The sequence below is a fragment of the Papio anubis genome, chromosome 9, assembly GCF_008728515.1.
Source record: "Papio anubis isolate 15944 chromosome 9, Panubis1.0, whole genome shotgun sequence".
Lineage (NCBI taxonomy): Eukaryota > Metazoa > Chordata > Mammalia > Primates > Cercopithecidae > Papio > Papio anubis.
In genome coordinates this window covers 40,188,080-40,206,236 of record NC_044984.1, presented here as the reverse complement: position 1 = coordinate 40,206,236, position 18,157 = coordinate 40,188,080, and the positions used below count along the sequence as shown (strand labels likewise).

At 38.7% G+C, this 18,157-nt stretch overlaps 1 protein-coding gene across 5 annotated transcripts in view; it reads right to left on the bottom strand.

Moving 5' to 3' along the window:
- Window positions 1-18,157, bottom strand: part of ANO6 (anoctamin 6) — a 212,463-nt gene that overhangs the window by 66,907 nt on the left and 127,399 nt on the right. For all 5 annotated transcript variants that reach the window (XM_003906239.5, XM_009180562.4, XM_009180563.4 and 2 more), the window contains 5 exons: window positions 14,639-14,704; window positions 13,416-13,703; window positions 13,100-13,213; window positions 10,979-11,094; window positions 4,367-4,501 (listed from right to left, as the gene is read on the bottom strand). In XM_003906239.5, the coding sequence (XP_003906288.2) occupies window positions 4,367-4,501; window positions 10,979-11,094; window positions 13,100-13,213; window positions 13,416-13,703; window positions 14,639-14,704 (719 nt within the window). The remainder of the gene's footprint in view (window positions 1-4,366; window positions 4,502-10,978; window positions 11,095-13,099; window positions 13,214-13,415; window positions 13,704-14,638; window positions 14,705-18,157) is intronic.

The window sequence follows — 18,157 nt, the reverse complement described above, 5'->3', positions numbered from 1 at the left end:
CAATAGACACAGAAAGAGCATCAGGCAAAATCCAACACCCTTCCATGATTAAAAACACTCAAAAACTAGGAATAGAATTTTCCTAACCTGATAAAGAGTATCAACAAAAAAACTCACAGCTAATATCATACTTAATGGTCAAAGACTGAATGCTTTCCTCTTAAGATCATTATATAGGAGGATCTAGTCAGGACAACTAAGTAAGAAAAAATAAAGGCCTCCAAATTGGAAAGGAAGAAGTAAAACTACTTCTGTTCACAGACAGCATAACATTGTATATAAAAATCCTAAGGAATCCACCCAAAATACTATTAGAGCAAATAAGCCAGTTTAGCAAGGTTGCAGGACACACATAAAAATCAGTATATTAAAAAAAGCAATTACATTTCTATACACTACAATAGGTAATCCAAAAATTAAGGAAACAATTTATAATAGCATCAAAAGAACAATGTACTTAGAATAAATTTAAGAGAAAAAAGAAGTATGAGACTTACACACTGAAACTATAAAATATTGTTGATAGAAATGAAAGACCTAAATAAATGAAAAGACATCCTGTGTTCATGGATTAAAAGACTTAATATTATTAAGATGGCAATACTCTCCAAACTGACCTATGGAATCAACATTATTCTTATCAAAATTCCAGGTGGATTTTTTTTTTTTTTTTTTGCAGAAATAGACAAGCTGATCCTAAAATTCACATGGAAATGCAAAAGACCCAGAATAGCCAAAACAATCTTGAAAAAGAAAAATGAAAATGTGAAGTTTCCAATTTCAAAACTGACTACAAAGTTACAGTGATCAATAAAGTGTGGTACTTGCATCAAATGCAGACATGTAGATCAACGGAAAACAACTGAGAGTCTATAAACAAACTCTTAAATTTTTGGCCAACTGCTTTTCAACAAGGGTGCCAAGATAATTCAACAGAGAACAGTCTTTTCAAAAATGGTGCTGGTATACCAGATATACACATAGAAAATGACAGAGTAGAACTCTATCTCATACCAGGTACAAAAATTAAAATAAATCATAGACCTACATCCATAAAACTCTTAGAAGATAAATGTTAAAAAAAACTTCATGACTTTGGATTCCGAATGGTTTCTAAGACATGACACCAAAAGCACAAGTAACAGAATAAAAGGTAAACTAGAGGTCATCAAAATTAAACATAATTTTGTTTCAAAGAATACTATTAAGAAAGTGAAAACACAATCCACAGAATAGGAGAAAATATTTTCAATGTATCTGATATGGTTTGAATATGTCTCTTCCAATTTAGGTATTGCCAGTGTGGTAGTATTAAGAGGTGGAGACTTTAACAAGCGATTAGGCCATGAGGGCTTGTACCTCATGAATGGTATTAGGTGCCCTTATAAAAGGAGTTGATGAAAGGAGTTCTCTCCACTTGTCCTTATGCCTTCTGCTATGTGAAGACGCAGCATTCCTCTCCTCCAGAGGATGCAGCCCTCACCAGACACCACATGCTGGCAACTTGATTTTGGAATTTCCAGTCTCTGTAACTATGAAAAATAAATTTCTATTCTTTACAAATTACCTGGTCTGTGGTCCTGCGTTACAGCGGCACAAACAGACTAAGACAATATACAATAAGGGACTTCTATCCCAAATATATAAAAAATGCTTACAACTCAACAATAGAAAGACAACACAATTAAAATAGGCAAAGGATTTGAACGAACATTTCTCCAAAGAAGCTATACAAATGACAAACACATGAGAAGATGCTCACCATCAGTAGGCATTAGAGAAAACAAAGTCAAAACTGCAATGACATACCACTTCATAACAACTAGAATGGCTTTTTTTTTTTTAAGTGCTGATGAGGATGTGAAGACATTAGTATCCTCATACACTGCAGGCAGAATATGCAGTCACTTTGGAAAATACTATGGCAGCTCCTCAAAATGTTAAACCTACAGTTACTGTATATTCCAACAATTCCATTCTTCGTTATATTCTCAAGAGATATGAAACCATGTGTCCCCACCAACACTTGTCCATGAATGTTCATAGCAGAATTATTCATAATAGCCAATGAGTAGAAACAACCAAAATGTCTATCAATTAATGAATAAACAATGCAGTTTATACATATAATGGGATGTTATTTGGCCACAAAAAAGGAATGAAGTACTGATACATGCTACAACATGGATGAACCTCAAAGAGTAGGTGAAATGAAAGAAGACAGTCACAAAAGGCCTTATACTGTATAGTTCCACTTTTATGAAATGTTCAGAACAGGCAAATCCATAGAAACAGGAAGTAGATTGGTGGCTGCCAGGGGCCAAGGGAAAGGGTTTAGGGAGTGAGTGCTAATGGGCACTGGTTTCTTTTGAGGGCAATAAAAATGTTCTAGAATTAGATGGTGGTGATCACAACTTGGTGAATGCACTTAAAATACCTGAATTGTTTACAAATTTTTAATATTTTCAATTTTATTACATACTGAGTAGATTCACAAGAATAGAAAACATTTAAAATATTTAAATGCTTTTATGAAATGTCCAGAATAGGTAAATCCCTAGAAACAGAAAGCAAATAGATTAGTGGTTGCCAGCGGCTAAGGGAAAGGGGCACACCTGAATTGTACACTTTAAAAAGGGCATTTTATGGTATATAAATAATATCTGTATATAGCTGTTATTTTTTAAAGGGGCATAAGGGCTGGGCACAGTGGCTCACACCTGTAATCTCAGCACTTTAGGAGGTCGAGGCAGGCGGACCACTTGAGGTCAGGAGTTTGAGACCAGCCTGGCCAACATGGTGAAACCCTGTCTCTACTAAAAATACAAAAATTAGCCGGGTTTGGTGGCAGGCGCCTGTAATCCCAGCTACTTAGGAGGCTGAGGCAGGAGCATCGCTTGAACCCAGGAGGTGGAGGTTGCAGTGAGCTGAGATCATGCCACTGCACGCCAGCCTGGGTGACAGAGCAAGACTCTGCCTCAAAAAAAAAAAAAAGAAAAAAAAAAAAGAGGGGCATCAGCTTCAAATGGGCATTTGATAGAAACTATAAAAGTAACTGAAAATATTTATAATGTATATATTTTACAGATATCTCATAAAAAACTAAAGTCAAATAGTTTTGAGCACAGGCAGTATATCCCCAAGAACTTCCCTCCATTTTCTGCAAATTAATCTCTGTGAAATGCTAGGAAATATGCGGTGTAACTATCACGGTGATTTCGTAAAACGAGTTTTAACAAGAACAACCCATGAGGACCTTATAAAAATGCAACTTTTGCACTTTGAAATGTATTTTTGAGATTTTTTTTTTTTTTTTTAAACTAGAACAATGTACAAACCAACAGAGAAGTTGAAGACGAATTTAGAGAAAAGGTAACAACATTCGGCCTTTGGACCAAAACTCTTTTTCAGTGAGGAGGGAAGAGTACTTTAAAGCCATCTGCAGCTTTTGAGCTACGAAGCCATAATGGGTACAACACGCTCAGAATCCTCTGTTAAATCGAAGGGTAATTATGTCTATTCATCAGGCTGCCATGTAAGCAACCTACCTCAGGAGCACGCTGACATGCTTGGGGCTTGAAAAATTTGGTTATCAGCTCATTGCTGGTGCCCAGAAATTTTGATCTGGCTGGCACACCTGGATAGTGGCCAGATGATCAAGAGAAAATGCCTGGTTCCCTGCTACATCCCTGCTGGAAGTTGAGACCACCAAAAGCAGAGGTCTAATAATACCATTCAGAACAGTGATGGTGAAATTCAGAGTGCTCTGGCACCCACATATATCCCTTTAGACAGTGCAGCTGGTGTCTGAATTTCAACCTCAGCACAAATTAATTTTTGATTACATTTTCTAAAACATTGTATGAACTATTTTTTTAACATAAAAACCAAAACAACTACTGCGTTTTTAAGCAAGCACTTTTTAGTATATATTAAGAAGTCATTTCTAAAAGTAAAACAAAACAAAAAACAAAAACCCCACTAATTTTCCCAGTGGAACCCTGAAGAAATCAGAGCTGCTTTTGGCTCACATCTGCAGGGCTGAGTGTACATTCCTCTGGGGGCCAAAAGTTCAAGGGCAATCCTCCCGCCTCCAGTCCTCCTTCCTTTTTCAAACAAAATATTGTCTTAAAATATTGGAGTGTTTCCTAGGAGTAACATTCCTGTCAGAAACTGGGTTGGATTATCTAAGAAAAAAATTTTTCCATTTCACTTAGTTATTATGCTCAGAACAAAAGGGATATATCATCCAAGCAATGAGTGTTCTCCAGTCAGTCTTGTCTTACCAAAACAGTTTAAGATCATGAAAATAATTTTATGTCTAACAAACTTTTCAGCACGGCAACAAGGAATAAACAGAGGTTACCTCCATGTACAGTTATCTTGATTAAGATATCCATAGAGAAAGCAAGCCACTCCTACGACTGCGGCCAGGAGAAGCATCTGAGTGTAATAGCCCAGCCAAGCAAAGTAGATTCCAATCTTCTCTCCATAATATTTCCTGAAGAAAGACAAATTATTTTTAGAAGATACAAATAATTACTCTGCAGCTTCATCCTAATATTAATTTCTGATTTTAAATAAAGGAGGCTTTAAGCTTAAACCTGACTCGATTCACCCTTAAAACATTCATTTTCATAGCAGACCCTGAATTCTATGAAACAAAAAGTGTATTACACATTATAGAAGAACTGATCACTATTGCTGGTTTGCCTGGTGAAAGTATATTAAAATACAGCAAGGAAGAGAAAAATGCTGATTATGGAATAAATACAGAGTATTACTATCATTCTTTGTAAAGATCAGCACTATTTTACACATTCTCCAAAAGACTGTTCTTTATATGCATGAGACAAATGAACATGAACAATCTGCTCAGTTATTTGCTTTTACTTAACTAGGGAAGTTCCTTGGAAGAAATGTAACGTAAATCACAAATACAGTTGAGCCTTAAACAACACAGGTTTGAACTGCATGGGTCCACTTAGATGTGGATTTTTTTTTCAATAAAAGATAAAGCTAGTGTGCCTGCCTCTCCTGCCTCCCCTTCCACTTCCTCCACCTCTTCCCACTCTGTCACCCCTGAGACAGCAAGAATAACCCTCCTCTTTTTCCTCCTCCTCAGCGTACTCAATGTGAAGACAAGGATGAAGACCTTTATGATGATCTATTTCCATTTAGTGAATGGTAAATATACTCTTATGATTTCTTAACAACATTCTTTTCTCTAGCTTTATTGTAAGAATATAGTATATGATACATGTAACATTCAAAATATGTGTTAACTGATCGTTCATGTTATTGGTAAGACTTCCAGTCAACAGCAGACCATTAAAAGTTTAAGGGGAGTCAAAATTTATATGCAGGTTTTCGACTGTATGTGTGTGGGGGTGTCAGTGCCCTAGCCCTGCGTTGTTCAAGGGGCAACTGCAATAATAATAGGAAAAATAATAATACTAATCTGTAGTGGAAGTCTCTCTGACCAAAATTTTTGCAAAACTTATGTAAGAATGAAAGAAGGCAGGATGCATATGACTGAGAAACCCATCACCCTGTATTCCTTATATCTAGCTCTTCTATTTTTTCCTATTTTTTAAAAACTGGTTAATGGTATACTCTGGGGTAAAGGGAGGCCAGGTAGGCAAGATTAAAGAGTGCAGGCTGACCAAGAAGCAGTGCCAGAATTGTTCCTGAAAGGAAGGTCAAGTACAGTCAGGCAGAGTTTAGGAATGAAGAGACGGTTCAGGTGACTGCTGCTGTTGCTGATATTCCCCAAGACTGACTCATTTCTGCCTTCATCTTGATCTGTAGAACAAGGAGATTTACTTCACTCTGAGGCCTGCGTGAGACTTCAGGCTCAGTATGGAGCTGGGCTGAACTCCTTGGTCTTAGCCTTGTGGGGACTCAGCTCTGAGCAAAACCTGGAGTCCTGGGAGACTTCAGACAGCAACATCCCTGGGCTGGACCAGCACTCACAGGGAAGGTCTGAGACCAGCTCCATGGGTCACAGGCCTGGGTGTAGGTCACATTCACAGGGAAAAAGGAAGAGCTGAGACAGACCTGCGGGTGGAATCGGGAGATGGGAGGAACACAGTGTGGTGATTTTCACATGACCGGAGCTTTGCTGTCTAGCTCACGGAAGGCAGGCAAACGGCAGGCTCAGGATAGAGCCCGGAAGAGAAGTCTGGCCGTGGATTCGAGATGCCTTGGCCTCTTTTTGGTTATGCTCTCTGTAATAAGTTTTCATCAGCCATCCACCCTGGAAATGCCATATTTAAATTGGAAAGAATCTTAGAAGTTGCCTGGTCCAACCTCCCAATAATAAAAAATATCCTGCTGTGTTTAAAGAGCTGGTCAGGCAGTCTCTGCTTGGTTATTTACTGTGACAAGGAGTTCAATACTTTCTAAGGCATGCCTGTTATATTGTAAGCAAGGCCAGAAAGATTTTTCAAATCTTAAAAGGAAATCTGTCTCTTAGTTCTTGCTGAAAAGCTGGAAATAATGAGGATTCCTTCAAATGTAATATTTTCTGATCATTGTCCCTCTCTGCCAAGTAAGTCCCAACTCTTAAAATCCATTTAACAAAATTCAGCTTTGATTTTTAAAATCAAAATTACAAGTATATAGTCATTAAATAGTCTAATAGCTCTAGAAGGCTGGTTATAAAAAGGAGCAGTCCCCTACCCCCTCACCTATTTCCTGCTGCCCAGAAGCAGTCACTTTAAACTCCTATAGTTGATGCTTAGAATATTTACTTTCCTATCTCTAAATAACATGCAAGAAGTGCTGCTTATTGATTTTTCAGTTTGGTGCATCACCTATTGACTTTCTATTCTGGACGACGTGGATTAAGCTCTCTTTCAACCCCTTGCCTCATCTAAACATCCACATCTCTATTCCTGCCATCCTCACATAGTTACAATATAACTTTTGGTTAGATTCATATTCTTGCTTTACATTATTATGATTCTATAAACACTATTCACAGCTGAATCAAGTCATTGCTGTAATTACTTTTTCCTCCCTGCTCAGTATCTTGTTCTCCCTAGAGTTAATAATTGTCTTGATGGCTCATTGCTTAGTTTTGTGTACTTATCAACAATTCAACCCCAGACTCTCCCCTAATGTGTCACTTTCTCAATAGTTTCAAACACATGAGATCATCTATCAGTTTCAACTCCTTGAATAAATGCCCTCAGACCTCCTCCAACCTTGACTAATGACTCTCCAAGCCCCGCCACAGAACTGTGTCACCTGGGATCTCTCTGTCCCTCTCTCTTGTGCTGGCATTTCCTGTTAACTAACTCTTAGGTCTTCTTTCTTGGTGGAGCACCTCCTCCATTACCTTGCACATCTAAACTGTGAAAATTCCTCATACTTAACAGTTTGAGCAAACATAGAGTTACACATATATGGTCAAACTTTCCTTAGACATGTGAAGTCACTGCTGTCTTTTAGTGTGTAGTGTCATTGAGAAGCACAATGCTTTTGAATCTTGATCCTTTGTATGACTTTCTTTTCATTTTGCTTTCTAAAGGCTAGCAGGATCTTCTTTGTCCCCAGTGTTCTGAGCCATCGTGTTGGAGTAACTCAGTGGCTCTATTTTCATCCTCTAGGCTGGGTACTCAGCAGGCTCTTTCCACCTAGAGACTCATGATGTTCAGTTCTTCAGATACTTCTCTGGAAGTACTTCTCAGATTTCTTCCCTACATTTTTTATCCTCTGGTTTCTCACACTCCTATTATTTATACATTGTACCTCCTGGACTGATCTAATTTTTTATCCTTTCCCCCTTTTCTATCCCTTTATAAATTTTGCTCTATGCTCTGCATAATTTCGTCAACTTCATTTTCTAATGGCTTCTATTGGTGTTTTTCTGTCTAATCACATTTTCAGTTTCCAAGAGCTAGATTTTATTCTCACAACAATCCTTTCTTATAGGATCCTGCCCTTGTCTTGTGAATACCCTATTTTCTTTTATTACTCTGGGGGTAAAAAATGGGAGTTTGGAGGGAAACTTTTCTTTTTCACCTGTGCAAAGTCTGGTTCCCATAGGTTGCTGTTTCCAGTTTGGTTTGCTTTTTGGGAAACCAAATGGAAAGAGCCCATTTTCCCTTCAGTAATCCCCGGGAACCACAGATGAGGTTTAATAGCCTGAATGTTCAAGGGGTTACTAGTGAGAAGCAATGAAGGGAAAGAACATGTGGACCAGGGACAGGGGACAGTTAAATGCATTTCCCCTAGCAAAATATATTTAAAATAGTCGCGATATTTTCTTTACTGAAGCAAAAATAAATAAATAAATAAAAAATAGAGCACATAAAAAATGATTAAGAACCCATCACTCTGCCATCAGATGCTATTGGCTTAACATAAAAGGAAATTAATAAAATGGAAACTTCACATGAATGTCAACCTCAAATATTTACATATGTACAAACATCTTTTAAAATCTTATTTTACAGGGTAAACAGAGTTAATGAAAGTGCCTCTTCATGACTGTAATCTCGGTGATTGAATGACAAGGGAATCCAAGTGTGATCACATAAAATAAAGAAATCTCTTATGAAACAATGAATCTAAGCAATGATTGTTGATAGATGCTATCATCACAAAAAAGAGAGACAAATGGACATTATATACCTTCTGATATAAGTACCTAACTCCACGTATAACGTACTCTTGTATAAAATCTAACCTCAATCAGATTAAGCTTCTAGATGAGGATCCAATTACTTAGCTAATGCAAATACACAAATTATGTAGTCATAGCAAATACAGAGCAACATGTTCAACAACACCACAGGAGAGAATGAAATCAGCAAAACAGGGAATGCAAGGCATTCTTTCAACAACAGCAAGGAAAACAAGAAATAAACAGTGAAACTGAGACCAGAAGAAATTTGAGAGATTGTATTAACTGCAACCTCTGGACCATGTTTGGATCCTGCTTTGAACTAAAAAACCATTAAGTTGTTTTCGGGACAATAAGGGAAATCTGAATCCTGATTATCTGATGATATTAATTTTTTTTTTTTTTTGGAGACAGGGTCTTACTCTGTTGCCCTAGAATGCAGTGGCACAATCATAGCTTACTGCAGCCTCAAACTCCTGGGCTCGAGCAATTCTCCCATCTCAGTCTCCTGAGTAGCTGGGACTACAGGTGTAAGCCATCATGCCTGGCTTTTTTTTTTTTTTAAGACTGGATCTCACTATGTTGCTCAGTCTGGCCTCAAGTGATCCTCCTGCCATAGCTTCCTAAAGTGCTGGGATTAGAGGAATGAGTCACCTCACCCAGCCTTCCTTTTCAAAAGGGGGTATTCTGGTTATGTTTAAAAGACACCTTATTTAGAAATAGATGCTAATGAAATGATATGACATTTGGAGTCTGCTTCAAAATGATCCAGTGGAGTAGGGAGGGAAAGAAGTGGGAGTAAAAGTGAAACAAGATTAGCTATGAGTTTATAATTTTTGGAGCTGGGTGACAGATGAATGCAGGCTCGCTATGATACTCTATTTCTGTATATATTTGAAATTTCCCATGGAAAATGTAAAACAAAACAAATATTCATTTGTTTAAAACTTTCACTTTTAAGGTCTAGTAGTTTTCTCAAGTAGGTGGCAAGTGCACGGGGCACTGAGACACCATAAAAAAACAGGTATGTGACCCAGGCAGACATGAAGTTAATTCTCCTCTCCTCTTCACTCTCCACATGCAATCCATAAACAAGTCCTGTTGACTCGACTCCCCAAACACATCCCAAATCTGCTCCCACAGTCTCTTGCCTGGCTCACTCAAACGGCCTCCTACCTAGTGGTCTCCCTGCTTCCTGTACCCCTTATAATCCATTCTCCATATTATCTTTGCAAACTGTGAATAAGATACAATGACTTAAACATTTAAAATATTACAACTGCTTCTCACTGCAATTAAAGTCTAAACTCTTTTCAGCACTCCTGCCACCCCTCTAACTTCATGTCTTATCATTCTCTTTCTCACTAGCACTGGTCTTTGATGTTTCCTCAAACTTGCCAAATGTGTGTGCATCTCAGAGCCACTGTACAAGCTGCTCCTATTCCTAGAAGGACTTCTCCCAAGTCCTCAAAGTACTGACTTCTCTTCACAATCCGGTCTCAGCTTAAATATCACCTCCTCAAAGATGACTCCCTAAACTCACTTCCCACTCTGCCCTCCCATCCTATTGCTCTGCTATTTTCTTCACTTCAATTAGAAATTCTGTTTATTTATTTTCATATTTTATTGGTGTTCTTGGTCTATCTCCCACAAGCCAGTATCCTCAGCACTGCCCAAACAATGTAAGCTTCTGGAGGAAAACCAACAGCATACTTTGGGAAGAAAAACTCTTGAGCTAGTCATTGTATCTTGTGGGATACAATGAAATAGAACCTAGCAGCAGACACAAGAAAAGAGTAAAAATGCATATGTCTTACCATGCAATAGAGGCTACATCTAACATTTACTTCTGTGCAATATGGAATTTGGTGGGTCTGCATCCCAGTTCCTGGGTGGGAGGTAACCTCTAAACCCTTGGAACTTCCTGAGAGACAGGAGTGCCTTTTTATTCACGGTGGGACCCTAGGACTACGCCTGATAGTTTATGCCAGTGAAGTGGCTCATGGTGGGCCTCTAGAGAGTTTGTGCTAATGAGATGACTCAGGGTGGAGGCTGGCCATGCTAGAAAGATCAACAATACGATTGGAGAACTGGAGCTTTGAGCCACATATTACTGGCCATCTTCAAGGGATAGGATGGTACTGGAGATTGAGCCACATGGGTAATGATTCAATTAATCACGCCCACACAATTAAGCCTCAGTAAAAACCCTGGCCAACGAAGCCCAGCACTCTGGGTCAGCTCCCTTAGCTGGCAAGAGTCTTGATGAGTACTGTCACATTCAGTTGCTGTGGGGTAACACACTGAGTGCCTCCCCCTGGAGTACTCCCTACAATCCCTCACCTGATAAGATCCAAGGGCTGCTTTTTGTATATGCTTCGAGGATGAGCCCATTCTCTGTACAGAAGGTACCGTTCATTAGGGCAGCTGGGATCCTCTGACTGACGGCGGAATTTGCACTGTGACGCAGAAGGGAACATGTAAGCACCATAATCATCATGTTTTCACAAATCTGTTTCTTAAATGTGATACAAATATTTGATAGTCAATTGTGAATAAGGGGTCCTCACCTGCTGGAAGGGGTGGAAATACCATCTAATTTTTAGTGATTCTTAACCAGGCATGGTACTAGCCTCCTTGGGGGTCATTTGTGAATGTGGGCAGGATGAATGACTCGGTGTTACAATCCTGGGGAGCACTGCAGGGACTCTGTGAGGGCCCCAGAGATGCTTAAAATGCTTTCAGTGGGGGCAGTCCTACACAATGAAAAATTGGGCCACCCAAGTGCCCAAATCACTACACCAGAGGAACACGGGATAGCCCACCCCTCTCCATGGACAATGGGGAAACAAGGGCCTTGGCTGGTTAACAGCAGGGTCAATTCTAAAACCTAGGCTTCTTTGCCCCCAGTTCAGCAGTTATTCTGTGATAACAGATACAAAAAAAATAACAAAGCTTGATATCATGTTATACACTTAGCTTATCCAAGAAACAAAACTTCCTGCTTAAATCCAGTTGTCTTTTTTCCTAACTCATTTTTCTTCTTCTGGCACTAGAACCAGATTACCAGCCAGCCAAATCAGGGCATAGGCCCTGACCTTCACACATCTCCCTCTCAAATACCACATGGGACCATCTGTTAGCCTGAATATAGGACCACTGCAATTAGAAGAGGCTTTAGTGGAAAAGACCTGACCAAAAGCAAATGTCAACTGCTATAGAACCTTGGCACCCCAAATTAATATTCGTGACAGCTATTTGCAAGCAGCCTCAAAATTCATGTCCTGCTATTCGCTATTAGCTAAATTCAGTGGGGTACAAAAGTAAAACACATGGACTCTCAGGCTGGATGGCTACATTGGGTCTCTTAGGATCAGTATTTACTTCACCCAGCTCCCTGTTCTCTACTTTTCCATGTGTGTCAAGCTGCTGTTTAGTGTCCTAGTTTTATTATGTTATTTAGTACATTTCAATATTGTCTATCCACAAATACATGTACTACACAGTAGCAATTACCAGTATCAGTCTTTGCTTTCTTTGGTCTTACAGAGTCAGATGAATTGATAGTGAATATAACAAAGTAATAATGCAATATAATATAGTAATTATTTCAATGATGGAGTTGTAAATGTCCCTGCATTTACAGTGGTCACATTTTAAAAATTTCATTTCACGAGAGATGTTCTCGGCTAGAGAAGTACTCTTGAATTTGAGGGGTTGCCGTAATCTCAGAATATAGTCCTTAAAAGAATGTCAACAATCTGGGGTACTGCCATTGTCACAACAACCCTGACAGATGCCTTTTTAAAAGCCCAGGGATATTCCAGGGGACAGTTTGAAAATCATATTCCAAATGAGGAAGTAAAGTCTATGTTACAGAAAATGATAAATAAGAAGGTCTAACATGTATTTTGCTGACAAAGACTAATTTTTTTTGGTTGATAATAACATCTGTTAGTAATTATGAAAATAGCTAACACTTATAATAGTATTTATTATATGCTAGGGACTAACATTTGGATTAATTTAATAGATTAATTTAAAGCTCTTAACAACTCTAGGAGGTAGGTTATAATTTATTCCCAGCTTATTGATGAAGAAATGGAGGAAGAAAGGCTAAATGACTTTCACAAGGTCATCTAGCTAGAAGGTGGCAGGGCAGGCATTTTGGTCCCAGAAATGCTAACAGAGATTAACTGCTAATCTATACTGCTTTACACATTAACTGTGAGAGAGGTACTGTCCATTCATTCATTTGCTCCTTTAAAACTGAGTATCTTTATGACTGGGATCCATCTGTGAACAAAAGACCTGGTTCTTACCCAAAATGAGCTTGTAATCTTGCAGTATGTTCCCTTCATTTTATTGAGGAAGAAACTTACAGTCAGGAAAGTTAGCCCTTTGCTATTGTCAACACCAGAGTATACAGAAGGCCTTTTAGTTCATTTTTGCCTTTTAACTTACATCATGGAGTGGGAAAGCTGCTTTGTAGATCCCAGAGTTTACAAGTCTGTTGATCCCAAACTTGCTAACATTGTTTATCAGTTGATACTTGACTCGAGAGAGGATGAAGTAAACCTAAAAAGATTCCAAAATAGAGTATGTGGTTTATACAGTGTAACTAGCCAATCCAATCATTGTTTACTACTGTAACATGAATCTGCTGGCATATTTCTTTTCTTTTTGTGCAGTTTTTACAAATAAAACCAAACCAACCAAACCACAAAACAGCAGGTTCCAAATTACCCCAAGACAGCAACTAAATGTGGTTTAGACTTACAATGCGGCTTCTGGTGGCTGGATTGAAGAAAGCATCTCTATCAACAATGTAAAAATCATTCATCCGGTTCTTCTCAAATGGGGCAGTGAAAAACTCTTGCTCTGGCTTGATGATGCTTTCATCTACACTGAGGACTTTGGTAAACCAGTTGAGTGTACCAAAGGCCGAGGACCGGTTTTTCAGATCATTGGGTTTCAGAGGCAATTTGATATGCATTATCTCAGCATAAGTACATAACACCTCCCACGGTGCATGTACTTTTACAAATACAAGCTTGTCATCCAAAACCTATATTGAAAAAATAAAAACACAGAACAAGAAACCAAACCAACTATTTTCACAATTTTAAAACACACAGATTTTTCTTATGTTGTTGGTAGCTTAAAAAAAAAAAATACAGAGAACACCACTAGAAGTGAAGATAACAATAAAAATAGATTTGCAAACCATCAAAAATTTTTGCTTTAAAGACAATTTCTTGGTTTGAATCATTAAGAAATTCAAATAATCAGTTTATAAAACTATGAAAATAATTTATAAAATGAAGAAAACCAAACTTATTTGTCTATCACTCTACCCAAATAATTGACAAAGTAAAAACACTAGAATATTCATTGTAGTGCTATCATAATGAAAAATTTTTAATTTTCTAAACTTTGAACTGTCTATTGTCTATCTGTTCAATATCATATTATGTGGCTGTTAAAAATGTCAAAGAATTATGTTTATTGCCATAAATCCATTTGCTACATATTAAAGGGAAAAAGCAAATTATAAAACTGTGAAGTGGTAATTTTCTCCTTTTTGAAAGATAAAAAATGTGTATATATATATATTTAAGGAAAACAGCTCAGAAGGACTGTAAAATTATTTATGGATCATTAAGATACAGATTATTTTCCTTATTCTTATGTTTCCTAATATTTACCATAAACTATTTTTTGTATAACAGAAAAGCTTTTAAAAGTTTCTTAAAGGCAGAAATAATCATTCATACATGCATTCATTGTAAAATTCGTTGGCTATTAAAAAAGATCTGCTGGTTTTGATCAGAAAAAAAGAATACATTCTATACAATGCAGATTTTGATTGACTCCTCTCCCAGTCTATGACTAAGATGTGGCCAGGGCTGCGTGTTTCCAATGTCACCCCAGTATTCCAAGTGGCACGAAGCTGCCCAAGAACAGTGGTCAGCCAAGGGCTGAAAAGGGACCAATACTTACTGATCTTGTTGCTTCTAACTGCAGGCCATGACAGATAAGGTTAGATTCGTATGCTTGTCTTTTCCTCTGTCAAAAGAAATTGGAATATGTTAGACCTTTAGTTTACCAAAGGCAGAAAAAGGCATTTTTTAAAACGATATTAATAACAAAACCAAACTAGCGTGGACCTGAAAAAGAAATTCATCAGCTCCAAATGGAACAGAAGCAATGAAGCAGCTCTTGCTGCTGGTGACGTGTGAGTGTTGGATCCCCAAGAGAATGCCGTGGAGGGTAGTTCGATGCCCTGGCACCCTCGCAGGCCCTGGGCTGTCCTGGTGGGGTTTCAATCATCTGAGGTAAATAACAGTATCCTGCTTTGACACAATCCCATGTACTTTTTGGCTCACAAAAGCATACAAATTGAGCTTTCTGAGTCCTATTCACTGATACGAGTTTTCAGAGTTGAAGATCCCAGATTTTAAAAATTTGATTTCCATACCATTCAAATGGTTTAATTACTGGATGTGTATGCGTTATCCCTGCATATCTTGACCAAATTAAATAAAACAACACAGGCAATTTTGGCAAAATTCAGAGAATTTTTTTCTGTCTGCAAGACTGAGATGTTTGTGAAGCTATAAATGTCTAAATCTATAAAAATAGTGAACTAAATCTATATTACATAGCCATTTCAAAAGATACAGAATTTACTACACTTATCGATATTAAATTTTAGATGCCTAGGCTTTTGCCAAGCTGCGCCCAAAGTTGTAAGGGAAGCATGCAAAGATGGAGACTTGTTTGACCTTTTAAAAAGAATGTTTTTCATGACAGAATAGTTTATACTGCTTTGTGAAATGAAGAAAATGAGTAGACACAGAGGTTAAGAACACAAGCTTTGCTATGGTTTAAATATGTCCCCCCAAAATCATGTTAGAAACTGAATCCCCAATGCAACAGTGTTGAGAGGTAGGGCCCACTGAGGGGTGATCAGGTCACAAGGGCAGACTTAACACAGGAGGGGTTTCATTAGCATGGAATGGGCTCCTTATAAAAGTTTGGCCCCTTTTTGTTTCTAACCCCCTGCCCCATTTTTGTTTCTCCCTACCACCTCTCTCTCCCCCACCACTGTGGGGGTGACACTGCAAGAAAGTCCTCACCAGATGCCAGCCCCCTTGATCTCAGACTTCTCAGCCTATAGAACTGTGAGCCAATCAATTTCTGTTCTTTATAAATTAGTCTGTGGAATTCTGTTGCAGCAGCACAAAATGGACCAAGATGAGCTCTGTAACCATACTTCCTGGGTTCGAAATCTGAATTTATTATTTGTCAGCTCCATGACCCATGACAAGAAAATTAAACTCTTCATGCTTCATTTTCTTCATCTGTAGAATTAAGAAAACCCACTTGTTTCCTTTTTAGGGTCTTGTGAAGATATGATTTAAACTACGTAAAGCACATGAAGTAGAATTTTCATTTACAATAGTGACGAAAGGTAACTTGGAGCAAGCCTTACACTGAAGACAGCTGAAAAAGCTGGGTGGAGTATTTAGCACAGCAGTTAACAAGATAGAGAGGAACTGCTAGGTCCAGGTCGAGATCATCTAGTGGATCTGGCAGTCAGGCACTTTACCCAGGGAGCAGTACTCATGATCTGCCCACTCTAAAGGGACAGAGTGGGGATAAGCTGCTGTGCTAAGCACAGGGCCTAGAACATAAAAAACATCCCATTAACTAGAAGTAGGTGAAGCTGCAGGAAAAAGATCAAAGGTCAAAAATTAAAAGAATATACTTGGTATTTGGCTAAATTTGAGTCCAAGTGGAATCCCTGATGTATTGTGTAGAAGTATCAGAAAAAGGATATTGCTTTGTTTTTATATCATTAATAAATGGTTGTACAGTACTTAAAACATGCCAGACACTGTTCTAAGAGTTGTACAGATATAGTACATTTAACTGTTTGCTGCAATTTGAACGTACAATAGAGTAGCAGAGGAAACCAGCAAGTGGTATAACTTCCCTATAAACAAGCAAATGGCCTAGAAATGCCCCACTCAGATAGTGGTAAGGAGAGTTTCAGGTACAGCTCTCCTACTCTGCTCCCCGCAAATGACTGTTCCCTCTGGGTGTCCCCATCCCCGCCATCTCTGCAATTCATCCTGAGAAGTTCTTCAGCACTTTCTACCTCTGACCCACCATATTCCCAACTTGAACTTGAAAGTTGACTCAGATTCATTCTACTTCTTATCTAAGCAGTACTTCTTCCCTCTAAATCCTAATACTCACACTGTGATTCTTATATAGGAGCCCAGTCCTTATTTCTGATTGATTACCTCTTTATTACTGGGTAAAGCATTTTCATCCCACAGACAGTGTTCATCAGTATATGCCCGACATGGTTTTGATTTGCGTCTTTGTCCAAATGTCATGTCGAACTGTAATCCCCAATGTTAGGAGAGGGGCCTGATGGGGGGTGACTGGACCATGGGGGCGGATTTCCCCCCTTGCTGTTCTCGTGATAGTGAGTTCTCACGGGATCTGGCTATTTAAAAGTGTGTAGCATCTCCCCTTTGCTCTTATCCTCCCGCTCCAGACACGTAAGATGTGCCTTCCTCCTCTGCCATGATTGGAAGTTTCCTGAGGCCTCCCCAGCCATGCTTCCTGTACAGCCTGCAGAAGTGAGCCAATGAAACCTCTTTTCTTTATAAATTACCCAGTCTCAGGTAGTTCCTTATAGCAATGTAAGAACTAATACAATACCTAACACATATTTGTTGAAAGAATATACTCAACAAGCATTAGTTCATTTACAAACATTTCTTGAGTGCGTTCTATTTTGCAGGCATCCTGCAAAGTGCTGGAGACTGAAAGAAGAATTTAAATTAGTCTGCTACAGAGGAATTTATAGAGAAACTTAGTGTGCAGTGACCTAAGACTTTCTCCCAATACAGAATGACTGAAACATTTATTCATGTGCTTCCTGGCACTGTAATGGACATCTGTCATTCTTTATGGCCACTCATTTTAAACTCCTACCAGAGCCCACATCCACTATAGCAGATAAAAACAGACACTCCTTTTCCTGGTCTCCCATGAAATTCAGCTACTGGCACTTGAGCTAGGCCCTGCCAACCAGACTACCTGGCTCCAGGCTCCAAACTGAATGCTAGTGATGCAAAGCAGCCAGGCCCAGCAGAATACATTCTGGGGTGGCTAAGAGAGCAAATGCCAGTTCCAGAAACGGTAGAGGTTATGGCAGGAGCTTCCCATAGCCACTGCTAGTCAGTGGTACCAGCGGTGCTGGCAGCAGCCCTGTGCTCAGGACAGCAACTGTGCTTTTTCTCCTGCAGCAGAATTTAAGGTACTGCTTCTGGCTGCGTATCTCTAAGCTTATTTATCTAACCCTTCAGGAGAATCTGTGAGTTCTCCAACATTTTTCTGATAAACTCTTGATATGCTTAAATTACAGTTCATTTCTGATACCGGTAAGCAAGAATCCTGACTAACAGAGAGGCCACAAACTAGGGAAAACATGTTAGC